A 26,954-nucleotide genomic window follows, 5' to 3' on the forward strand; every position below is an offset into this window, starting at 1 on the left:
TTTTTCTCTAATTTGGTCTGCAATAAAATATTTCTTACAACAAACCATATACAGACTATTATAAACTAGGTATAGTTTTTTTATTTTTTGCTTTGAGCATTGATTGAATGATTGATTCAAGGTCTTAGTGTGCAGTCTGTTTAGCCTTGAACTCACTATGTAGCCAGTGCTGACCTTTGGACTCTTGTTGATCTTTCTGTCTCAGCCTCCAGATTGCTGGGATTACAAGTGTGGGCCACCATGCCCAGTTGTTTCAAGCTTTTAAAATATGCTTACAACTACTTATTTGTTTGTTTATTTATTTAGTTTGGACTCTCGCAATGCAGTTTGGACTCCTAGTGATCCTCCTGTTTTCAGCCTTCCCAGCGCTGGGTTACAGGTGTGCACCACCATGCCCAGACTCCTGTAGCAGCTCAGCATGCTTGAGGGTGGCATTGGCTTGGCATGCGAGACCGGGGATCAAACCCTGGTCCCTGTGCTTTTCCTGAGCAGATGCTTAGTCCAGTGAGCTGTCTCACTGGCCCACTGCTTAAAGCATTTAATATAAACCAGTTTTGATTTGTTTAGAAAAATTAAAATGAGTTTTGGCTACACATTCTTAAAAGTTTGTTGAATTGCATATTCTCTTAAGAATTGCTAAGACATTTTGTTTTGTTTTCTCAGACTCTTCAGGGCTTTACACAATTTTTGCTTTGTAACTTATTTTTTAAAAACTAAAAGATAAGGTATTCCCTTCAGAATGTTCTAAAGTACTAACTTAGCCAACATGAGTTACTTCAGAACTCTTGCTATTGATTCAGAAAGTTTACCTCTTTATAAGATTTTGATTTAAACATGTACAGAGGTTAAAAGGAATTTTTTTATACCAGGAATTAAACTCATAAAAGGAATTTTTAAGTGGCAATTTTGTTTTTATTTTCTCGTTTGAAATAAAAAATGTTTTTGTTTAGGTGATATTAAGACACCTGTTACTAAAACAAAATTTTATCTGATCATGAAAATAATAAATGTCCGTTTTTGAAATATGGATGATAGTGGAAAGTATACAAGAAAAGATACATACTTCTAAACTGATACTAATTTTATTCATAATTTAAAATGCTTTGCCTCCAGTTTTCATATATAAAATTCTGTAATATAAAATATAAAAGCATAAGTAGATGTGATTTGAATTGGAAAATTTTTATCGTGGGAATGTATAAAAGAGAAAATACACCATTTTAAAATAGAAGCAAAAATTCTGTTTTTTCCTGAAAATTGACTTATGGAGTTACTGTTTTCCAAGATGATGCAGAAATTCAGAATATTTTATCAGAAGATGTAAAAAGTTTTCGGGAGAAGGAGGTTTATACTGTTCATCAATATATTGAAGCTCCCCAGAAGTCCTATTTAAAAATAGTAACACAAACTGTCTAATCCAATATTTCTCAAACTAAGCAAAGATTTGCATTCCAGGTACACATATTAACAGTGTATGGCAGTAAAGTTTCAAAAGAGGACAAATTTGGAAAATATTGAATCTTCCAATTTAAAAATTAGCACTATGAAGATTGGACAAGACTACTTTATGCCAGTTTACATTGACGAGATCTGAATTACTGAACTTATTATTGTTTCTATGGTTCTCAGAGGCAAAGTGAAGGCCTAGAATCTTTCTTGTGAGGCTGGATGGAAGGAAAGGATAGAAACAAAAGGAGTTATATCAGTACAGACATTTATAAAAATAGTGCTCTGTTTAAAAAAAAAAAAAAAACAGAACCGGATTTTTGGGTACTCAGTACTGCTAGTTAGTTGCTTATGTTTCTTTCTTGCTTAGCATGTGTGAGGTCCTGGATTCAGTTTTGAATACTGTAACAAAACCCAAACTTTTTATTTTTATTCCTCATTTCATCTTTTAAAAAGTGTAATTCATTTTGTCATTTTTGTTTTTTGAAACAGTCTCTCTTTGTAGTCTCACTTTGTCCTTGAACTCACTATGCAGCCCAGGCTGGCCTCGAACTGATAGTGATTCTACTGCCTCTGCCTCCCAAATTCTGGGATTATAAAAATCATACTTACTTAAAAATGAACTTTCAAATTTCAAAATTTTGTATTATTTTTTGGCCATCCCTGGTTTTTTTTCTTCAATATTTTAAACCTTATCTTTATTCTATCTGCATTGTGTAATGCCATGTCATATAACCTCATATATGAGCAGGAGGATGAGGCAAAAGGATTACCATGAGTTCAAGTTCAAGGTTAGCCTGAACTGTGTAGCAAGACCCAGTCTCTATCAAACATAGAAAAATTTCAAGCCAACTTACATAGCAATAGGAAAAATACTCATACACAAAATACTGAAACTTTCTTAACATGCAAACATATAGGTCATTTGCTATATCCAGAATTTAAAAGTCTTGAAAACTGAAGAAATAGAAGAGAGTTTAGGGCCAAAGATACAGCTTGACGGCACAGGGCCTGTCTGGTAAACAACAGGTCCTGAGTCCAATTCATGGTACAAAAAAGGGAAGAGTTTAGTAGGCTAAATTTTGGTGGCTTGAAATTTAAATTATTTATTTGAACTTGGTTTATTGCTTTTGAATCTTTGCTTATGAATTCAGTAACATAGCTGCTTAGGACTACCTACTTTAAATTAAAACATGTGCTTTAAACTTACAGTTTTAAAGAGAGGTAGAGTTTTTATTAGTGAAGATTCTCTAGACTTCTTGCTTACGTTAAGGTATATCATCATTGTTGCCCATATAGGCAAAATGTATAAAATTGCCTAGTAATTAACTTTAAAAAATTAGTTTTAAAATGGCACCAGTGGGGCCAGTGAGATAGCTCAGTGGACTAAGCACCTGCTCAGGCAAGCTCAGGGACCAGGGTTCAATGCCTGACACCACAGGCTGCAGGTCCCACCTCTGGGCGCACTAAGCCGCCCACCTAGACTGGGCATGGTGGTGCATACCTGTAATCCCAGTGTTGGGGAGGCTGAAAACAGGAGGATCACTGCCCGTCTCAGCTGTGTAGTGAGACTCTGTATGTACCAAATACAAAAATAAAACACACACACACACACACACACACACACACACAAAATGGCACCAATTTCCATGTAAACAAGTGTAAATGATTTTGCAAATTTAGGAAATATATATTTGTTTATATATGATTATATAAACGTGTATATATTCACATAAAACTCAGACATACTATTCAGAGAGAGAGCGTGAGACTGAATTTTTTGAGACAGGGTCTCACTGTGTAGTTCAGACTGACCTTAAGCTCACTTTGTAGCCCATGCTGGTCTTGAATTTGCAGTGATCCTCCTACCCCAGATTCTTGAGTGCTAGGATTACTGGAATGCATCAGCATGCCCAGCTGGAACCATAAAAATATTACTGACTGGAAATATTTTTGCAAGACCAAGAAAAGAATTTAACTTTGGTAAAAGGAATTTGGGGTTCTTGGTCATATAAATTATTTCACAAATTTCTAAAATTTTCCATTGATTTGATAGTATTTTAACTTGATTTTTCCTGCCCTGGCAAAGTTGGATTTTTACCACTCAGTACCAATTATATTTTTATTTTTAAAAATGCTTCTTCTACCATTTTTTACTTATGCCATACTGTGTGGTAAGTCTTTCAAACAATTGTGAGATACTATAATGAATAAAACAAAAATCCTCAAGACACAAATTTCAGTGAAAAAATGTATGTTTTTCGTAGGCAAGGTGGCATGTACCTGTAATTCCAGCACTCGAGAGGCTGAGGCAGGAGAATTGTTGAGAGTTAAAGACGAGCCTTGGCTACTAAGTGAGCTCAAGACCAGCCTGAACTGCATAGCAAGACCCTGTCTCACAAAAAAAAAAAAAGTTTTTCTTACATATTACAGTTTAATTCACAGCTTACTTTTCAGAAAAGCAAAGAAAGCCTATCATTGAAGCAGAATATTCAAAAAATTTTAATACAAAAATAATTAACAGCACTTTAATACTAAGCAAGCAAAGAGATAAAATGTTCCATTTCTGTAAATTATAGGCTATTTAGGAAGCATTTTTTTTTTCAGAGTTTGAATACTTTTTTAAAAACATTTTTGTATTGCCCATTGAATGGTTTCTCTTTAATTAAATGCCTATATTTTCCAGATTAAAATATGACCAATGTAATTAAATTGTCTTAAGGGTATTTTAATTTCTGGTTCCACAAAAAAATAATAATTTAAATCTTATGTCATTATTTTTAATAATACAATACAAAATTTTTCAGTAATTTTATTCTGTTCAGTTCACGAATATTTGCTTTGTCAAGGAAGGTCTTCTAAGATTTGTATCTCTATAGAGATGAATCATTATGGTGCTTTGTAGTTTCTTAATATAATTTTACCAACTTTTTGTTTTTAAAAATTAGTGAATTATTTCATGAATATAAAACATAACATATTAAAGAGGCTAATAGTATGGACTATTTTTGCTTTATTTTAAATCAGTGCTCAGGGCCAGGGATATAGCTCAGTGGCTCAAGCTGTACTTAGCATACACAAGGTCCTGAGTTCAGTTCCTGGTGCAAGAAAAAAAAAAAATCCGCTTCACTTTATACCGTGTAATCTTGGGCAGGTCATTTATAAATGGGTTCCTCATCTTTACTGTATCTTTACTTTCAAAGTAAGGATAATAACACCTCACAGTGCTTTTTAGAATTAAATGAGATAAATTTGTCATGTAGAAAATCTGTAACTAGTTTACCTGTTTAATCTTTTTCTCCTTGGTACAGTTCGGGTATATTTTCCCAGATAAATTTAAGGCGTGTTGTAATCAGTTATACTCAGTTCAAGTGCTGGCGTTAGTTTCCTGTCAGCAGTTACTTTCTTTGATTTTATACAGTTAGAGTTGTTATATGTCCATGTCTTTAATATGATGTGCTCATTTAAAACTTACACCGTGTTTCTATAGAAAAATATATATACTTTTTTTTCTTTTGTAGATAAGATCTTGCTATGTAGTTCAGGCTGGTCTTGAATTCACTAGGTACTCAGGCTGGCCTCAAACTTAGCAATCCTCCTGCTTCACCCTCCTGAGTGCTGGGATTACAGATGTGCACACCACACCTGGCTTCTAGTAGCAGTTTTAAAAGCAGTCGTCTTCTTAAATTTGCATAGTAGTTTCAGATACTCATCTCTGATAGCAAAATTTTAGGAAGAAAACAGGCTGCAATAATGTTCAGTTTCCTAATATGAAGGTAAGGACTATTTAGGAAGAAAAAAGAGTAATCTTTGTCTTTTTTTTTTTTTTTCCCTTTTGAGATAGAATCTCACTATGCAGTTCAGGCTGGCCTTAAGCTCACTTTGTAGCCCAGGCTGCTGTCAATTCGCAACAATCCTCCTACCTCAGCTGGGATTACAGGCCTGTGCCACCACGCCTAACTCTCTTGGCTTCTTTAGAATGAAAAAAAAATATGGATTATTAATGGAACCTAAAACTAATATTGTGCTGTTTCCTTTAAAGTTATGTTTGCTGGTCTCATTAGATTTATTGTTCTGAATTCTTGATTTTGAACTTTGAGATTTACCATATACTAAACATGTAATCTTTCTATGCCTAGTGTTCCAGTTCTGGAACAGCATGTGACAGTGGATCATAATAAATTTTTTTCTTCAAGTTCTTCAATGTCTAGGTAACATACATGAGTTTGATGCACAAATTTTTAAAATTGCTACTTTTGGTATAAGTGAGTTAATGTAGTATAAATAATGCAGTGACATAGAACACTAATGCTACTTGTCAAATTTTATAAGTTAGAGAAAATAATTTCATGTTTCAGGAGGCCTCAATTTTCTTATCTCTCAGTGTTGAAGTAGATGATAGCTAAATGTCACTTTGGCTCCAGGATCTATGATACTCAAAAAGAGATATAAGAAAATGTAGATAGCGGTTGGAATATGACAGTTTGCTAGCTCTGATAATCGCTAACTAAGGTATCTTCATAGAAATTTTAAATAATATTCTGTTGAAAGCAAAAAAGTTAATTTTTTAAAATGTATACACTTTATTTGATGGCAGTAAATACTAGAACAAAATAAAATACAGTAGTTTCCTGATAAAAAGTACAATAGTTTCCTGATAAAATTTAGGAAGAGGGTGAAGTTTCCATTTATAATGCCTGACCAACCAAATGAGCAAGATGTGATGAAAAAATGATGCCTCTTGTCTGCTCAGGATGGAAACAGGAATTTATAAATTTGTAGGGGGATGTTTAGGTCAGCTTTGTATGTTATCATGTATTTTTGTGCTTAGAGCTTAAGTAGGAAAAATTGAATGACAAGTTTAAATTGCTTGATTTATTGGCACAGCTCTATCTTAAACTGCACTTCCAAATGTTTCATCACTTCACTGTTTCTATGCATGTTAACATTTAAAAATGTATTTTGGTAGTTTTCTAATTCATTGACACTACATGCTATTGGCTTGTGCCCATCTTTTTTTTTTTTTTTTTTTTTTTTTAAAAACCCAGATATTTTTAATTGATTTTCTTTCATGGAACTTAGAAAAACTCAGAAATTTTTTATTTTAAAGCATATGCTTAGGCTATGGTTGAAATTAATGTTTTATACTCATACAGTTTGTACTCTATATAATTTTTCTGTTTCATAGATATTGATGATGCTCAAATACATCCCCGCTCAACTAGAGTCAGACATTTTTCACAAAGTGAAGACACTGGAAATGAAGTTTTTGGTGCCTTGAATGAGGAACAGCCATTGCCTCGAAGTAGCAGTACTTCTGACATCTTGGAACCATTCACTGTTGAACGAGCCAAAGGTGCAGTGCCTGTCATTGACAGTTCATCCCGTCATGCACCAAGCTTGCAGAGTTCCACAGAGGCTTCTTCAATAACTAGATCCACTGAAAGCCACATCACTGATACTCATAGTAGAGAGTCTTCTCTGGAAGTTGGTGATAGCATATATGACCATCTTTGTCACTTAATAGGTCCAGTAGAACTTGCAGATTCAGCTTTTGAACAAATTCAGTACATTGACCTTGAAGCAGATGATGATCTTCTTTCTTCCCTGAAAGAATATTTTAAGGAAAACCAGGAAAATTTTAGTAACAATGGAGTAGGAAAAGATACAGCTTCTCAAGAAGTGATCATTGCAGTAACTAAGGACGAAAGATTATCCTTAGATAAGTTAGAGTACATAGATCAAGAAATTAAATCAAAAAATGCCATGTCTTTTGTTAGGACTCCTGAAAGCATACCATTTCACAAAGAACCAGATGCATCTGCTTTCATGAGTGATACTGTACCTAGTCAGTTAGATAATTTTATGAGACCGCAAACTTCTGAAAAATCTAAGCAACCAAACATTGATAAAGCATCATCAGAGCCTACTTCAGATAGCCCTAGTAATAAAGAAAAAAGGAAATACTTGTATAGACAAACAGCGACAGAATTAGATGCCTGTGTAGATGTAACACTAGTTGAAAAGCTTAAGGGTGTGCAAATTAATGAAAAAATCACTGTCCCACATGTGTTGCATGCCAAGAAAACTATGCTAAAAGCACCTGTTAACCGCAGAATGCCTCATGTTTCAAACACTAGCAAGCTTTCTCCTACTAAAAGAAGCTTGTCTGAAACAGTAACTCATAGGGCCAAAATCATGAAAATTGCTACTAAAAAGCGAAATAGTGTTCATGTTACTTTTAGACCATCTACTGAGTCTGTTCAGTTTTATAATCCTCTGGAAAACAAAGAAGCTCCATGGAAGATGAGACTACGGAAGCTCAGTGGCTTTAGTAGTAGTAGTAACAACAGTAGTAACAATGGCAGTACCAGCAACACCCATACGAGCTCAGCTAGTGGCACAGAGCTTGTAAAACCTGGTGTGTACAGGCCTCTTGATGCAATTAGTGCAGCATCAGTTAGTAGCAAAACAGTAAAGGAATCTACAGAGATTCCCAACACTATATTACAAAAAGAAGGAACAGCAAGTAGTCTGTTAGGAAGTCGTAGTACTCTCAGGTCATCAAGTCATGAGGCAGGACTACAGCAGGGCTCCCTGGGTGGCGTTTATAAAACTGTTGTACATGCTCTTTCGAAGCCGAAGGCAAATGTTTCCCCACAGAGGCAGAACAGAATGCCACCAGAGGCTCCACTGAGGGATCTGTACAGTCATGTAATGGGCTATTTTGGAAGGAAAGCTGCAGGTGAGCACTAACAGTGTGCAAAGCGCAAAAGGAGAAAGACAGCACCAGTTTGGCTTAATGCGACTGAAGCAAGCTATAAGCAATCAAAAAGCTTTGGGATGGTCACTGCTTTCTCTCTGTTTGGTTATGCATGCGCCTTTCCCCAGCTGTATTTTTCCCAGCATAAAATGTTTATTTCAATTACTAATTTCCCTTACAAGGCATTTAGTTAAACCTCTTTGCTGCTGAATAAGATAGGAAAGAAGATACAGGAAAAATTGAATGTTTCAAAGGCTACCTAGATGGCATATTCCCTGTGTATGCCTTATGAGTCTTGGAAGTTAACCAAGTTGTTAAACTTTCTCTCCTGCCCCATACAGTTTATATTAAAAGGGTACTAGTTATACATATATCATTAAGTTTGTTTGTACTGTGTATCTATTTGGTGTTACTTTTTTTCTTGTTAGAAAATTACTTTGACATCTTACATAACAGAAATCAAGGTCCTATAACTAGTTAATTATCTTCAAAGAAGAAATTATATCTTAATTCTAAAAATGGATTTAGTCATTTTTCATTTAAGCCGTTTCCAAACATGCTATACACTTCTAGTGTTGCATTCATTTAAATAAAATGCAAATCCTATCCTTGAAAGGGTTATCATTCCTTTTGCTGAGACTTAAATTTGCATAAAGGTTTTATGGTAGCTAATCATAATTTAAATATGGACCTCTATGTATAACTACAGAAAGCGAGATTATGATAACTTTCACATCTTGATTGAAAGTTAAAATACCTTTAAAGGTACAGGAAATTACCTTTCAGCAGTAAGGTAGGTTTTGATTTTATTTATTTTAACATGATTTTGTTAGCATGATTAACAACGCTGTATAATGTATCTTGCATTGAGCTATTAATGCCACCTGAGGGCAGTATTTGGCAGCTTAGCAAAGCCTGGCCAGTGATATAAAGATAATGGTATTTCACAGTGAGCTGCTGACCAGTATATATATATTTTTTTTTTTCAGTACATATTTTTAATCAGAAATGCTTTATAGTTCCTTAGGAATATAAACAGTGCTGATTTGCTTTTCATTGTAGATAAATTAACTTTTCAGTAGTATAATAGTAACAAACAATATTCTGTCTTTTTATAAGTTTTACAAATTAAAATTTTCTTTTTAAATGTAAATCATAATGTAATCACATAAAAATCAAAATATTGTGTTTTTTTTAGCCTCTGAAAAAACTTTTATTTTCTAAAATTAGATTTTATAGTGGAAAAAAGTCTTATCAAAACCATAGATATTTTATTTATAAATATGCAAACTTTAATGCATTTGTATCACATTGAGACTTGTGTAGATTGAAGGGATAAATGCCTTGCAAATATTTTTCCAGTTATGAATATTTAAGCCTGTAAAACCACACAAATAGGAAGACAGATCAATATACCAGTTTCTTTATAGACAATATTAACCTGACTTCAGCTAGTGCTTATCTATAAGCTTTCTTGCTACTTAGGGTCATACTGAAGATTCACTAACATCTGCTTAGTTGAATAAAATAAACATCAATTTACTAATTCTTAAAATTAAATCTAAAAGGAGGGAAATTATTCATAAATGCATGTTTGGCAAATAATTTGATATGGCCTAGGTACTTTATTTTCAGTGTTTGTGTGTGTGTGGTTTTTTGTTTTGTTTTGTTTTTGCTTTGCTTCACATTTAGAAAATGCGGTTAAGTTTTTCCTCACTATATATAGTTATTTATTTACTTTTAGTCAATAAAGAGGACATGAGCCCCAAACTGCCTCCTCTTAATAGTGATATTGGCAGCAGCAGTGCTAATGTTCCTGACTTGATGGATGAGTTTATAGCCGAGCGACTGCGAAGTGGTAATGCCTCGGTAAGTTGTATTTTTTACTTTGCTTATTTGGTTTTACAGAGGAAGGTTAAGAGAATTAAAAATACATGCACCTGTTCTGTGTACGGCCTGCGTGGCAGCCCCATTTCCCACACCCTCCCTACTACGTCCTGCGGTGACTCGGTGACTCGGTGTGCTGCCCCTCCTCACTGCTGGGCAAGTGCCAGGGTCGCTGCGGAGCCACAGACGGAGTCAGGACCCACAGCACAGAACCTTCTTCAGTTGGTTTTCAAGTTTTAAAACTTTGATCCACCCCTATGAAAGCAAGTTACTGTGGAAATATTTTTGGTATAAAATCATTCCAGAGTATGTAATATTTAACCTATAGCTGCATGACAGTGAGATTGTGCTACTTTGGCTTTTTTGTCTCTGTTGACGCAGTTGCACATTTCCAGTTACTACAGTGTGAAAACTGTGTTTAAAAAAAGAGGTGTGGCTTGGTTTTATAAAAGTTTTAGGTAAGATTACAATTGATTGTTTTAGAAATCATTATTAAATTTTTCTGCAATCATAAAGCTATATCCAGGTGTTGAGCTTAGCCACTGTGCACATTGTAATTACCCATTGTGGCTCTCCAGTTCTGTGATGCATTCTGGCATTTTGTAAGCTGCTCTGACTAGCAATATTTAGATTCATTTAATGTGTTAACATTGGTTAATAAATGTATTTAAAAAACTGAAAAAAGAATATGCACCTATGTGTAGGAATTTTTATTTAAAAGTCTTTCCTCCCAATTTAACCCCTTTCTGAATTAGAATCTTTTAAAATATATTTTATATGGATTAAAGTGCCTGCAAGCAGGCACAGGGGCTGGGGATTCGATCCCTGGGCCTGCCATGCCAGCCCCACCCCCGGGGCACACTGAGGTGGCAATTGAGACTGGATGTGGTGGTGCATGCCTGTAATCCCAGCTCTTGGGAGGCTGTAAATAGGTGGATCACTACGAGTCCATTCTAGTAGTGAGACCCTGAATACCCTGTAGACCCTTCCTTAAAAAAAATACAAAATAAGTAAATAAATAAAATATATTTTATAATAATTTTTATCGAAAGACCTAAAAGAAACTTATAGTTTTACCAAAGAAAGATCAGAATATTCATTTGCTCAGATAGATATGAGCCATACAGTGTCTTCTTAGCTCCCCACCTTGGTCTCACCTTGAGACTGGCTGCCAGCCCTCAGCAGCCAAGACAGCAGTGAAAGTCACCTGGCTGGCTCTCATGGTTTGGTAACACAAGTACCATGCTGCCTAATAATTCCAGATAACTTCGGAACAGATTTTAACATTACCTTTAAGTGTTAAAATTGTGGCAGCATGAAAATAAAAACTTTCATGTTCAAATGAGAAGGGAACTAGGAAAGGGGGAGGACTCAGGGAAGGAAAGGGATTTAGAAATAGAATGAAAAAGAAAAATGGAAACAAAGCTTTTGTAAATGGGGAGGATAAAAAGGGTTGAAGGGAGAGGAGGGGAGTGGGAAAAATGAATTCAGACACGATGTACGAGTTCCTCTGTGATGAGTGTGATCATTATAGATGATACATGATGAAGTAACAGAAGAAATTTAAATAAAAGAAAATAGCAGCTATTTTCCATCCCTCATAACACTTAATTCTCAGGGAAGAATAAATACGTGTGGACTTGATCACGTTCCAGTGGAGTTTCAAGTTGCCTATGACTTACATTTCTCTTTTTTTAGTTTTTTCTTGAATATGTTAAATGATTGTGAAATTATTATAGAAGAACATTCCTGGAATCACACTTTGTTCTCTCCCACACTCTTCTCTTTGTGTCTTTTTTCACTTACTTGTTCTTTCTAATGTGTAGCTTATATTTACTCTGTGGATCTTAATGAGGCTTAAGAGCCTCAGACCTGACATCTAATATTTTGGTCTTTACTTTAATCAGAATAATGGTAGTTTAGGTACTAATCCATACCTTTAGATTGTTTGGGGAGTGTACAGACACACACACAGACACACACACAGTGATTATCTTGAAAAAAATTTTTTTTGTGTTTAGTACAGGGTCTCATTACACAGATTAGACTTGTAGAGATCCTCCTGTTTTCAGCCTCTCAAGCACTGGGATTACAGGCAGGCACCACCACACCCAGTCACAATCACTGGCTCAGCACACCTCAGGGGCAGGGCCGGCACACGCATGCCAGGGATCGAACCCTGGCCACTGTGCTCTGCCTAAGCAGGTGCTTTCATCTGCTGAGCTGTCTGGCAAGACCTTGAAAATGAAAGGTTTCAAATAGATGCTCAGTAAGAATGAAAAATTCGTTTTCCCACAAATTTTCATACTTCTGTATTTTTATTAGTACATGTTTGTAGAACATAATGACTATATTCATTGTGGGGAGTTAGTATATTGTATGTAACACATCTCAATTCCTTTTTCCCCTTTCCCCTCCTTTTTTTTTAAAAAAAAAATTATGTGCCAGGATGAGATTGACTTATATAGTTTATGTCTTATTAAGTTAATTATCATAAACACAGTTTAACAGCCAGACTGACTGCCAAAAGAATCATCAAGTCACCCATTTTCTTCTCTCTGTAGCAGAATAGTATTGCATTTTATATAGGTATTGTATTTTCTTTTCCTTTATAGTACTGGGAATCAGACTCAGGACCTTGCGCTTGCCAGGCAGGTGCTTAAGCCACTGAGCTACATCCCTGACCCCTTGTATTTTCTTTATCATTCATCTGTTGATGGACATATAGGCTGCCTCCAAGATTTAGATTATCAGTTGTGTTGCTGTAAACATAAATGTGGATGTGTCACTGTACTATGATGTCTTTTACTGTTTCTTAAAGATACTTAAAGGGGGAATAACTTGGTTAAATGGAATTTCTATTTCTAGGTTTTTTTTTAGAAGTCTCCATACTATTGTCCATAGTGAAAGTCTTTTATTTTTAACGGTAAAATGTTTCTTGAATTTTTAGAATATGACAAGAAGAGGAAGTAGTCCAGGCAGCCTTGAAATTCCTAAAGACCTCCCTGATATTCTCAACAAGCAGACCCAGATGCGTCCTATTGATGACCCGGGAGTGCCCTCTGAATGGACTTCGCCTGCTAGCGCCGGGAGCAGTGATCACATCAGCTCAGACAGTCACTCAGATTCTTTCAGTGCTTTCCAGTATGATGGCCGAAGATTTGACAGCAAGTATCTCCTGCTATTGAAGTAGCATGTTTTGTATTGAGTGTTTGTTCAGGACTAACATGCAGATGATGTAGATATCACTTTCCTCTCCAGTGTTACTCAGACAAAGGTTCCTACATAGTTTGATTTCACTTCTCAGTGAAATCCCAAAGGAATTTTTAGGGCATTACTTTATTTTGCCAGACTAGGGTATATAAAAAATAACTGCCTTTTCATAAAGGAAACTATATTTTTAAGGCCAAAAAATGTTAAAAGGAAAACCATTTATTAAGGATTCAATATCAAAATAAATACACTTTGCTACTGTTTCATAAATTATATCTGGGAACCATTGACTAATTGTGTTGAATGATGCAAAACTCAGAACCTTTACTGAATAAGTTACTCCGTTTTAAAATTATATCTCTGATGTTACCTGGCACTTTATTATGACCACATGATTGTCCTGCAGTATTCTCTATCACACTTGGCAATTAGTGAAGGGCCTCAAAATTAAGGAGAATGAAAGCCTTGTGAAAGAAGATTATGAAGAGCTGGGAGATATTTCTTCCCCTCCCCTGTTAATTATATATTACTCTGATCTCAGGGGAATATAACTTAAAGGAAAGACTATTTTTACCGCATCTTTTTTCATATTCTTAAAACTATAAAATACTTAAGCACTCAATATTTTACCAACTCAGAAAACATGGATGAAATCAATGATGCTATATCACATGTCTCTTTCTCTTCTCATTCTTGATAATAATAAAACTACTCAGACCTTTAAAATGTTTCTAATAAAATCTTTAAAATGTTATTGTTTGCTCTTTTGTGGATTTAGCTGCAATCTTTTTTATAAATGTTTGTTTCTGCCTGGGACTCACACTAGCATCTCTCCCTTCTGTAGACTTTGGCTTTGGAGCTGACACTGGAATTGCATCCTCTGCTGATGTGGATTTGTGCTCTGGCCATCAGCAGAGTGCCGAGGAGCAGGAAGTGGCTAGTTTAACCACACTTCATATAGATTCAGAAACAAACAGTCTTAATCAACAGGCTTTCTCTGCTGAAGTTGCAACAATTACTGGTAAAGTTACCTGAGGGGATGTTTTCCTCTAATTCAGTTTTTAAACCTCCAAAGAATCTAGTTAAATTTTAAATAGCTCTCAAGTATTACTTGGCTTAATGTATTGCCTTCCCCCTCCATTATTAAAGATGAGTTTAAAAAGTATTAAAATAATTTCTTGACAAGTCTATAATTTTCAGAAGGCCCTTTTGAACTAATAATCACAAAATATTGTACATATATGTGCAAGAACTTTTTTATGTATTTGCTGTAGGGTCTGCAGGGCCTACAGGGTCTCACTACGTAGATCAGACTCATTGATCCTTCTGTTTTCAGCCTCCCTACCACTGGGATTACAGGCACGCACCACCATGCCCAGTCTCCATCGTCATCTCAGTGCACCCCCAGGGGCAGGGCCAGCACAGCACACCTGGAATCAAACCCTGGCCACTGCGCCCTGCCTAAGCAGGTGCTTTAGTCTGCTAAGCTATCTGGCTGACCTTCACAAGAGTATTTTCTGCAACTACTTATATTAAAAAGTGTAAAAATATAGCACTAAAACTAAGAATCGAGATACATCTTACATAGGTACAAATTATCTAATGATGAATGTGATCATTACTTATACCTAAAATGTACCAGTAAACAATTAATTTTTAAAAATTATGGCACTGTATCTTTATTTTTATTCACAGTCTAGATTTTTTTGCCAGAGTATTTATTACAGGAAATATAAAGCATAGTAGCTAATGTAAGGCCTGTCAGAAAGTCTTTACATGTTGTCAAACCTACCCAGAAATGACAAGTCAAATCTGAGAAAATTCAGTCATGTTAAGTGAGGTCACATTTTTGTAGGCTTAGTGTAAGGATCAAATATGTCTGAGTAGATCACCAAGACCCTCAACATCCTCAAAACCATGGAATTTATTTATTTATTTATTTATTTATTTATTTATTTATTTATTTTGGGGGGGGTACAGGATCTCACTATGCAGATTGGATTCCTAGTGATCCTCCTGTTTTGAGCCTCCCCAGCGCTGGGATTAGAGGTGTGTATTACCACACCCGGTCTCAGTGGCCGGTTCAGTGTACCCGGGGGCGGGGCCAGCATGGCATGTGGTGCCAAGGATTGAATCCAGGTCCCTGAGCTTGCCTCTCTTACCAGCCCAAGACCACAGATCTTGATGGTTCTACTTTATAATCCCCACTCACTCTGGTTTTCGCTGCAGTATAATGCTCCTTACTAAGCAATTATATATTGAATATCAGCAGAGTGGTTGGCATCCTGTAGTTGCTAGAACCTGCAAGACTGGTGTGTAGTTTTGAACTGGACATTTCCTTAGCCAATTCAGATGGATGAAATTGGTCCAGGGGAATACTAGATAAGCAGGAACTCATTCTGTATTTTTGCATCCTGCCTCCTCTTCTCTCAGGGGATAGAACTTTACACACCCAATTACATAATAGGGTTGGGGTGAAGGACAGGAGCCAATTTGTTTAGATCCACTGTACTATCCATATAGGATCTAAATTACTGAAAGAAAAAAAAAGAAATTTCTCACCTCATAATAAACACCTTTTGCTGATGCTGTTCTTTAAAAATGTAAATGAAAAGATACTCAACATCACAATAATCAGAGAATGCAAATAAAAGCCACAGAGAGATGCTACTCCACATGTATTAAAACAATTTTAATTAAAAACATTTTATCAGCCTGTAATCCCAGCACTCAGGAGGCTGAGGCAAGAGGATCACTGTGAGTTTGAGGCCAGCCTGGCCTACATATACAAGTTCAAAACCAGCCTGCATTACATAGTGAGACTGTGTCTTGAAAACATAAATAAAATAACATTTAGTAGATCAAAGTGTTAAAATGGATGCGGAGCAATCAAAAATCTCATACGTTGCTGGTAGGAATGCAAAATGGTAGAACCATTCTGGAAAAAAAAGAAAATATCTTTTGACTGTTAAACATTTACTGAACCATCATTCCTGGATTTCCTGCCTTGGACAGTGTATGTGAAAGTTCATGGCAGCATTATTCATAGTAGCTAAAATTGAAATAGAGCCAGGTAATCTCAGTACTTGAGAAGTCTGAGACAGGAGAATCACAAGTTTGAGCCCATCCTGGACATCTTAGAGCTTAGCAAGATGCTTTTCTGAAATTAAAAAGAAAGGGGCTCAGGAGATGGCTCAGTAGAATAAGCTCTTCACTGGCAAGCGCAAGGGCCTGAGTTCAATCCCTGGTTCCGCAAAAAAAAAGAATGAAATTAAAAAGAAAGCAACAAAAGTGGAGTGGGTGTTAGGATGTAGTTCAGTGCGAGGTTCTGGTTTCATTCTCTTGTATCACCAAAAGAAAAAAAAAATAGAGAAAGGAAGAGAAACTTTAAAAATGGAAACAAAATGTCAATAGACTGCTGAGTTGGTAAACAAATTATATATTATTGAATGTTCACTGAAATAACACTTAGCAAGAAGAATTAAATATTAATATGTGTAAGAGCCTACCTGGCTCTAAGAAATTAAATATGAAAAAGTGCATTATCATAATTTTATTTTATATATCTGAAATTCTGGAGAAGGTGACACTAGTGACAAAACAGATGTTTACTTAGGACAAGGAGATGTGAAGATTGGCACAAGAGAGCTTTCTATGATGATGGAACTATTCTATATTTTGATTGTGATCTTGGTTACAAAACTGTACAAGTGTCAGATACATGTAACTGCTTAAAAATTAAGCACAATTAAGAAAATGTAGTGGGGAAAAAAAAGAAAATGTAGAATTTTATGTTCTAGTCTAACAAAAGTTTTTGGGTTTTTTTATTTTAATGTATTTAGTACAGGGTCTACAGGGTCTCACTACACAGATCAAACTCATAGTGATCCTCCTGTTGTCAACCTCCCAGGTGCTAAAATTACAGGCCCACACCACCATGCCCAGTCTCAGTTCCGTCTCAACTTGCCTTGGGGGTTGGGCCAGCATGCACACTGGGGATGGAACCTCTGTCACTTAGGCAGGCACTTTAGTCTGCTGAGCTATCTGGCTGGCCCTTTTGTTTTGTTTTTGAGACAGGGTCTCACTTCATACCCTGTTTTTGGCATAGCAATCATCCCACCTCAGCCTCTCAACTACTGGGATTACAGGCATGCACCACTACACCTGGCAATCTATAGATAGATTTTAGGGTTTGTTTGTTTGTTTGTTTGTTTGTATTTTATGCTGGGTCTCCTGTTTTCAGCCTCCCCAGTGCTGGGATTACAGGCACGCATCACCACACCCAGACTCAGTTGTGGGGTTAGTGCACCTGGGGGCAGGGCCAGCTCGACCTGTGGTTCCAGAGATGGAACTCTGGCCCCTGTGCTTACCTAAGCAGGTGCTTAGTCCACTGAGCTATCTCACTAGGCCTCATAGATTTTTAATATCATCAAAACTCGAAAAATTTTGCCTGTCTAGAGATACTGAATCTTGAAAAGGGCAGAATTGTAAAATAGGAAGAATAAAATGCCTCACAAGTGTTCTCATTGATTTAAAGACCCACTTTATAATTCCAGCTGCAGACTTATCTCATGATACATGTCTCTCTTGATCTGGGGACCCTGCAAAGAAAAAACACGTAGTAAAGGCCAGAAGTATAATGCATTCTAATAAATATGATTACTTTCTCTGAGAGTTGTAGGTAGACTGTAGAAAGTTAAGAAAGATGCAGAGATTTGAAACAGTACTAGAAGTTGTGGGCTTATGCTGAGGACAGTGAAAAATCTTGAATGATTTTTAAATGGGGAAGTGACATGATCACATTAGAGTTTTAGGTGTTTTACTGTCCCTTGGAGACTACGTTGAGAGGAAGTAGAGACAAGGGAAGCCTGGGTGCTGGGGACTATGAACAAAGCTAGCAGTGATAAGGGCATATAAGGCAGCAGGGGCTCAACAGTTGCTCCAAGCCTAAAGTAAGTAAAATATAGTGGCAATGAGTGCCAGAGCTTCTATAGCTGGGAAGTAGATAGTCTCACTCTCATTGATGATTCCTGTTATGTTGTATGTCTGTTTCTGATTTCATACTAGTGCAATGGTAGATATGAGATTTCTAGATACAGAAGCTTGTATAATACTATTTTCTTGGCCATTTTATAACCTGATCTGTCTTCTGATGTTTTTAATCTGTTTTATTTTCGTTGTGCTACTGGAAATTGAACCCACAACTTTTGCACTGTGACATATCCCCAGCCCTTTTAAAATTTTGGAATGAGGATCTTTTTACATTGCCTAGGCTGGGTTTGAATTTTCAACCCTTGTGCCAGCCACGTAGAGTTCTTGGATTACGAACATACACCATCACATTAACTTTGGTGTTTCAAAATGTTATATTTTAGGATAGAATGTTGAGTATATTCTTTATAATAACTTTATGAAATTTCATTTACAGGTTCAGAAAGTGCTTCCCCAGTTCATTCTACTGTGGGATCCAGGTCACAGACTCCTTCCCCTTCTACACTGAATATAGATCACATGGAACAGAAGGATCTTCAGCTTGATGAGAAGCTCCACCACTCTGTTCTTCAGACACCAGATGATCTAGGCAATATTTGGAAATTAAATATTTGCTCTTTTCCTTTCGAGGCATTAGTGTTAGGAAATCTTAAAGCTTTGGACTTTTCTAAGTCTTTGGAAAATTTGTTACTATATACTTTTTTCTTCTTAAAGACACTTATGCTCAGATTTTATCATAGTTATTTACAGTCTTAGAATTGGTGATTGTGTTAATTTTTGTGTTATATTATGAAGTATTGGTGTGGGCTGTTTCCCAAAATATAAAGCACATAATTTGGCATTACTTGTTCTTAATATTATATTGGAGAATCCTCCTGACTCACAGGAGCAAGTACATAGCATTACCACTTATTAATCGAGCTTTCAGTGAAAACAATTTATCACATAATTTTTTTATCGATTTTGATGATAGTCTATACTTTCATTTTTGAGTAAACTCAGTATACACTGAGCAGCATAATGGATTTATTTTTTAACCTTAAGGTAGACCTATAACAGTATGTAACTAAACCATCTTTTACAGCCAAGTGTAGCCTTAGGTTATAAATAACTTGTTTAATACATAGTTGCAGAAATGAGTCTAGGATTGAGGTTATCTATATTTATTATAATTGTGCCACTATTAACAAGTAAAAGAAATATTTTTATTGTGTTTACATTTTAGTAAAAGTTTCTTTTCCATGCCATTGTAATGTCTTTCTTAATGCTATATTTGGCTTGGTTGTGAAATACATAAATATGTATTTCTTTAGAAGATTTAACTACAGATAAATAGGTTTTTAAAGACTTCTTACAGGAACTGTTTTCAGCCTGAGACTCTCTTTTAATATGATGATATAAAGGGAAGTTCTAGATAATGTGAAGCCATAAGATAAAAGTGAGAGTATATACTTACAAAATTGATGTTTACATCAAACAGAAATTTCTCCATGTGGTATCTACACAGTGGTAGTACATGATTTTCTCCTTAGGGAAGACTGGATAGAAGAACTATTAGTTATTATGGCCATAATAGGGGAAATAGAAACTGGTGAGTTTTGATCATCTCAAAAACAATGTGTATTCACATTTCCTTTATTCACTTTCATAAATATTTAAGAATATTAATTTGGATCAGGTGCTCAGGAGTATAGTGCCTTCCTGGCAAGCACAAGGGCCTGAATCCAATTCCTGATACCAAAAAAATAAAGTAACATTAGTTTCAGTTGCCTTTTTAGTTTCTGTGGTCAATCTTCTGAAAATTACTGACAGTACTGTATTTTTTCTTACAGAAATCAGTGAGTTTCCATCTGAATGTTGCAGTGTAATGGCAGGGGGTACTCTCACCGGATGGCATGCTGACGTTGCTACTGTTATGTGGCGAAGAATGCTAGGCATTTTGGGAGATGTCAACGCTATTATGGATCCTGAAATACATGCTCAAGTTTTTGATTACCTCTGTGAACTTTGGCAAAATCTAGCCAAGGTAAAAGAGAAAATAAAGGAATTAGGAGAGGGACAAACAAAAATTTTTAAGAAACCAAAGAGGTGATAGAGAATATTGTCATATGCCCTCCCCATTATAGCTAGTTGGTGCCCCACAGAATGAAGTCACGGAACTGATTAAATATATGATTAGTGACAGAAACAATTTAAACTTTAGTTGAAAGTAAAGCAAACTGGAAGAGAAAATGGTTTTTATAAGTTTGTTACCTTTTATTTGAAAATTATAGATTAGAGATAACCTCGGCATTTCAACTGATAACTTGACCTCCCCTTCACCACCAGTTTTGATTCCTCCACTAAGAATTCTTACACCGTGGCTTTTTAAGGTAAGCTTAATGTATAAGATATGTGAATTTTTTATTTAATAAGTCTTAAATGATATAAATTTGAGCTATTGTATAATTTTATAGAATTCCTAGCTTTTAATATTTTTAGGAATCATTAGGCATTGCGTAGAGAGGAGAGTAGTCATGGGGAAATTATAGGTATTTGTTCTTTATTTAGTAAAACAAAAGTGGTTACAAAGTATATATTGTACTAAAGTGAAAAACTTCAAGTTGTATCACAAAATATGCTGTGTAATTTTTAAATGTAATTCTTTTAAGTATTTGCTTTTTGGTACCATTTCCCAAATGAGACCCTCTGTGTTATTTGTAACTACATTGTGTCATTTGGATAATAACTATAATTTTAGTAGTTCTGACTTTTGATTAATTTTAAAAATTGAACTACAGGGCTGGAGAGATAGCTCAGGGATCTAAAGCCCCTGCTTAGGCAAGTTTAGGCAAAGTTCAGGGATTGTGGTTTGATTCTGGATACCACATGCCTTGCCAGCCCCGTCCCGTCCTCACGGCGGGCTGAGCTGGCCACAAAAAAAAAAAAAAAAATTGAACTAATATAAAAATAAATGACAATAGTCGTATTGCTTAGTGTATTCAATTAAGTATTTAACAAACGGTATAGTTTTTGAATATTAAAACTGATCTTTTAATTTTAGGCAACCATGTTGACAGATAAATATAAACAAGGTAAATTACATGCTTATAAACTTATTTGTAATACAATGAAAAGAAGACAAGATGTATCTCCAAACAGAGATTTTCTAACACATTTCTACAATATAATGCATTGTGGATTACTTCATATTGATCAGGTATATATACATGTCTTCTACAAAGTTGTTTGATCAATTTATATTTTGTTCTGAATTCTGCAAACCTCTTGTTTTTGACATAAAATTAAGGCTATTTCCCATATGTAGTGGTTTATATATAATTTGTTTCCATTTTATGACCATATTCTTTTGAAACAGTTCAAAACAAGCTATTGTAGTACTTAAGACATTGATTTGAATGCTCTTTCAACTTCAGATATTACGTTTGATTTAGAACTGATTAAACCATCACAAATTGACATTGTCTTTCTCTGATGTCTCATTGTACAAGTAGTAGACATTTTGTAACTGATACTTGAGGTGTATGAATGGTCTTGCCTACAAGTCATATACCTGTCAGAGGTGTTTTTTCAACTGAAAGAACCAGCACCTCGCATTTTATTACTATTTTACTAGCACTGTGACAATTACATTGACTTGGCAGTTGTATCATTTGCCATCATTAAATATCACTCTAGAACATTTAAAGTCTTAATCTTGGCCAAAAACTAAAAGGTGTGAGAGATTATAAGTCAAAGCAGTATAAATATTTTTATCCTAATTAGTTAAATTTAACTCAGAGGTCATTTTGAGATTATTAAATATTAAAAGATGATAATTAGATTTCTTTCTAAACAAATGAAAACATTTTTGCATTTTATCTAAGATGATTAGTATTTTAACCTTATAAAAAATATCAAATGGAATGACACTCTTAATCACTAGAAAAATCTTTCATTTAAAGTAAAACAGGACTCAGAAAAAATACAAATAGAAAGGTATAATACAAGTAAAAGGAAAGCAAGAACTCAAGGACTAACTAAGAGAGGGAAAGGAGAAGAGCTAGGAAACATGACAGTGACAAGCCATACAGTTATATGTAGAAGATGGGCAAGGCAATGAGCCTGAGTATCTCCAGAAGATTTTTGAATCTAGCAGTTAATTGGAAAGATTCTCACCCAGACTAACTATATATACTGACACCTGTGAACTAAGCAACTGCACTGAAGATGGTAATCTATAATAGTAAGTTCATGCTTGGAGTGCCTGTCATTCTTGTCTTCTGAATACAGGCTGCTTGTCATGACATGCCAGTTGCTGCTATGATGTCTCTCAGGTAGATGACTGTTTAAAAAGAAAGTGGGTGGTGAATGAAGGCAGGAGACAGGAAAAGGAATGTTGTGGATCTGTCCTGCTTCAAGGTTATATATGGTTAGATTTTTGGACTTAATGTGTAAACATAAGAATTATATAATTCTTTGTGTCTATTTTTAAAATATATTCTAATTTTTAAATGTTTTTTCATCATTCTGTAGGGACTTAAAGTTCAACATATCAATACTTGATGAAAAATACCTGTTCCATGTTATGCCTAAGATGTTTGATATTCAGACAGATAGTGAGGTTAAGCTTAACAGCCTAGGTTGTATGGTAATAACAACTTATCTTCTGGATGGTTAACAACCTAAGTTTGCAGACCAAAATTAGAGAAAAAGGAAAGCTGCAAGGAAAGCCAACATTTTGGCCCTAGCCTTCCAAGGTCAATTAAGACTCAGGACATATGAGAACTTGTACTGTAACGTCACGTAACTTAGTAGTGTCCGAAATTTTCTGATCAAGGAGATTATGGAGCCAAAGAGGAAAGTGATCATTGATATAGAGTGTGCCTAAGGAGAGTCATATGGAGAGATAACATTCTGTCAGGCTTTCACAGAGAGCACATTGGCCAAGCAGTGGCCGTGACTCATCCACATGGCTGACACTGACAAAGGTTCTACAATCTGAGGTGCAGGATCTCAGGATAAATCCTGAGGGGATTTCACTGACCTTCTCAGACCCAAAAGCTACAACTCTTGTTTCATAGGCTCTGCTTTACCTTGGTCTTAACCATCCAGCAGAAAGTATAAAAACAAAATATAGGAAGTAAAGCCATGCTGTTACGTTGAGCTGTAGAGGACTCAGGTCAACAATTTCTGACATTGCCAGTGAAGCAGAAGACCCAATACTATTATGGACTACTGGACTCTTTCAGACTATTTTGCTGAGTTAACACACCTATAATGTTCAAATAACAGAACTAAAGAAAAAAGGGATACAGATGAATGTCCATTTTGTATCTGTGTATTCAGAATGGTTAGAATAGATATATAGTTACATTCTCTTAATGAATAGAGGGATTTGTTCTAATAGTGTTTGTAAAGAGGATATCATGTCCACATCTTGTATAGCAATTAACCACTAGGAAGAATGTATGCAATGTGTTAATTATTGAAACTGTCCTACCAATTTGGTTTGAAACTGTCTCATTGCTATTTGTTTCTCAATAAAATTATGGGAAAAAAATAAAATCAGGAACAAGTCAAAAAAAAAAGATTAAATGGCATGATCTATGTGTAATATGAGGTGTATGCAAAGCACCCTATAGTCTTTGGCTTCTTTTTTCAATTAAATAGTGCTTCTGAAAATAAGTATCCATTACAAATAATGAATGGTATTATAATTGAAAAAATAAAAAATTTAAAAATAAAGTAAAACAGGGCTTAGTAGAGCTAAGCGGCATAGCACATGCCTGGCAAGCCTGAAATCATGAATTTGATTCCTGATACATACATACATACATACATACATACATACATACGTAACAGCCAGGTGTGGTGGTGTGTACCTGTAATACCAGCACTTGGGAGACAAAGACAGGACGATCCCCACAAGTTCAAGGCCAGTCTGGGCTATCTAGTAAGTTGAAGGTCAGCTTAAACTACACAGTGAATCCCTATTTCAAATGCTCCCTACCAAATACATAAATTTTGAAAAGGAAATCCAGTACTACAATTAAATACTCTGCATTCTCATGGTAAATTACAAAGGCATAGCAGATGAATAGTGGGCCTAGATTTCTGAGGCTAAATATCTGTCACTTAAGGACTTCAATTTATCTAAAGAAGTGAATGCTTCTCGTTACTACATAGCAACTCATGTATGTAGTTTCTCTGCAGTACAGTTTCATAACAGGTAGACCTTACATTCTTATCCCTGTGAAGGAGAGCCTTCCTTACTCTCTGCTGTGGAAAGAAGTCTTATTATTTATGTCAGGTAAATAGATGTATTTTAAGTTTATTTTCCTTTAACAAAATATATAGCTAGTGTGAGTTATTTAGAAGTATAAAATTAATCTTCCTAATTACCTACAGGTATAATTGTTACTTATGTATTCTAAGGATATTGATTAGCTGATACCCAGGACTATACATGTGATACTCTCTTCCCTTTCCTTATTCTAAGGATATTGTTAATACAATCATCAAGCACTGCTCACCTCAGTTCTTTTCACTTGGTTTGCCTGGTGCTACAATGCTCATTATGGATTTTATTGTAGCAGCCGGAAGAGTGGCCTCTTCAGCCTTTCTCAATGTAAGTATTTATTTCTTGTTCTTCATAATAAACTTCAGTTAACAAGAACTCAGCTAAGAAATAAGGAAAGAGCTACTTGGATAAACAAAACAGCTGATGTTATATGTTCCAAGTATAGCTGGAGTTGACTGTTTCTTCTATACTAAAAGATAAAAGAAGAAATTCTGAAGTAGAAGAAATTAGTGGATAAACAATTCAAGAGCTATAAAAATATCTGATAGCCATAACTGGATTTAGCACCTAAAGAAAAGAAACATAAAGGAATAGAGGAGAAAGAAAGTGGAGAAAAGGCAGTAGGCTAATAGAAAAAGCAAAGAAAAAAAACTGGAGAGTAATCAATGCAGTGTATATGCATGTCTGACTACATGTTGCTCCCTTTAACTATATTTGATCTTTGACAGATGAGTATTTTTAATGGAAAAATAAAACAACAGTGATGAGACAACTCAGAAATTTAACCTTAAACTCTACAATTTCATGTTAGGATTTTTTTTTTCTTGCAATCATGGAACTGTGAGATAATGTCAAGTAAATCAGTAGAGCTGGAAAATGTCTTTATGTAAGTGGCAAAAAGTAGGCTAGACAGAAAAACGTTAGCTGTGTATACAATGCTGAAAAGGTTAGATCTTAGCATGGGAAAGGATTGAGTAGCCATTGAAAGATTGTATGATGTGATGAAGTCTGTATTGTGGAAAGATCACTCTGGAGTGCAGTATAACTGCAAAATAGCAATTAACTGAAAGTCTACTGGAAAAATAGAGTAAGTGAAAGAGAAAAATACTTACCTGACACTTTAAAATTTTCAAAACAGTATAATGTAGATGATTTCACTTGTAAGTCATGAAAGACCAGACTAAACAATACAGTGTTCTCTTTGTAGCAAGATAAGACATCTGCTATACATGCACAAGGAGGTGTCAGGAGAATAAGTGTGTATAAAAGTCAAGAGCAGCTGGTGGGGTACCATCTGTAATTCCACACTCAGGAGACTAAGGCAGGAAAATCAGTGCGAGTTTGACGCCAGACTGGCCTACATAGTGAGTTCAAGGCCAGCCTGAACTGCAAAGCCAGACCCAGCCTAAAAACACAAATGGCAAAGGAAATGGTTCCTTACAGACACTACTTAAAGTCATGACACTAGTTGCAGTCACCTAGAAGAAATGTGCAAATCCAAAAGAGAAGAACCTGTACTTACAGCTAGTTATAAAATTGTAACAATAATCATTGTCCTGTTCATCTTATCTCCAGGTCAACAGGAGCCAGTGCTTTGTAGGTTTCTATTAATCGAATGAGCATTAGTATGAGCACATAATAACATGCTCAGCATTGTGCTGAGCCTTTTTTGGTTATTAACCTTTTTTCCCCACTTACGTACGAAGTGTTTCTTTCTGTACTGTTCATTTTCTCTAGTAAGTGCCTGAGGCTGTCTAACTTATAAATAAAGGAGTTTATGAGTTCATTTTGGAGTTTGAAAGCCCAAGCAGCCTAGCTCTGGCAAGGGCGCCAGCTCCTTTGCTGTATCACATTATAGTGGATGGCATCATTGTGGGAGCACATGCAAGAGGGGCATCGCAGGGCAAGGTGGGAAGCCAGAGTAAGGGAAAGAGCAGGGCTGTACTTCTAACAACTCACTCTTGTGGGAACCAAGTCAGGGGCCCATATGGACTACATTAATTCCTTCTGATGGCATGCGTCAGTGACCTCCCTCCCCTGTGCCCCACTTCTTAAAGGCCACACTGCCTGAACATCACTTTGCTGGGGATCAGACTTCTAACATAATAACCTTTGGGGAACAAGCCACATCGAGAACACAGCCATTCCTTCGGGTAGAATATAGAAGGATATGACCAATCAATAGGATTTGTACTCAAGGAATGTATAAGCTGCTACTGGGGTGGTAAAAGAACATATTACAGAATGTAGTATTAAGTTTAGGGGACAAGGATTGCATACTTGTTAAAGCCATGGAGTTTAGAGCCAATCTGTCAGGGTTTAAATCCCAGCTCTGTTACTTAATAGCTGTGTGACCCTGCTCAAGCTACT

At 35.6% G+C, this 26,954-nt stretch overlaps 1 protein-coding gene across 9 annotated transcripts in view; it reads left to right on the forward strand.

Annotated features, from left to right (window-relative positions):
• Positions 1-26,954, forward strand: part of Ralgapa1 (Ral GTPase activating protein catalytic alpha subunit 1) — a 263,481-nt gene that overhangs the window by 111,317 nt on the left and 125,210 nt on the right. For 6 of the 9 annotated variants that reach the window (XM_023721857.1, XM_023721854.1, XM_023721851.1 and 3 more), the window contains 9 exons: positions 6,635-8,191; positions 9,954-10,078; positions 13,047-13,263; positions 14,154-14,330; positions 18,738-18,890; positions 20,134-20,327; positions 20,575-20,673; positions 21,345-21,500; positions 24,783-24,911. In XM_023721857.1, the coding sequence (XP_023577625.1) occupies positions 6,635-8,191; positions 9,954-10,078; positions 13,047-13,263; positions 14,154-14,330; positions 18,738-18,890; positions 20,134-20,327; positions 20,575-20,673; positions 21,345-21,500; positions 24,783-24,911 (2,807 nt within the window). The remainder of the gene's footprint in view (positions 1-6,634; positions 8,192-9,953; positions 10,079-13,046; positions 13,264-14,153; positions 14,331-18,737; positions 18,891-20,133; positions 20,328-20,574; positions 20,674-21,344; positions 21,501-24,782; positions 24,912-26,954) is intronic. The other 3 variants (XM_023721858.1, XM_023721859.1, XM_012515988.2) reach the window with 1 other exon arrangement.

Source organism: Octodon degus, unplaced genomic scaffold (genome assembly GCF_000260255.1).
Source record: "Octodon degus isolate 3935 unplaced genomic scaffold, OctDeg1.0 scaffold00086, whole genome shotgun sequence".
Taxonomy (NCBI): domain Eukaryota; kingdom Metazoa; phylum Chordata; class Mammalia; order Rodentia; family Octodontidae; genus Octodon; species Octodon degus.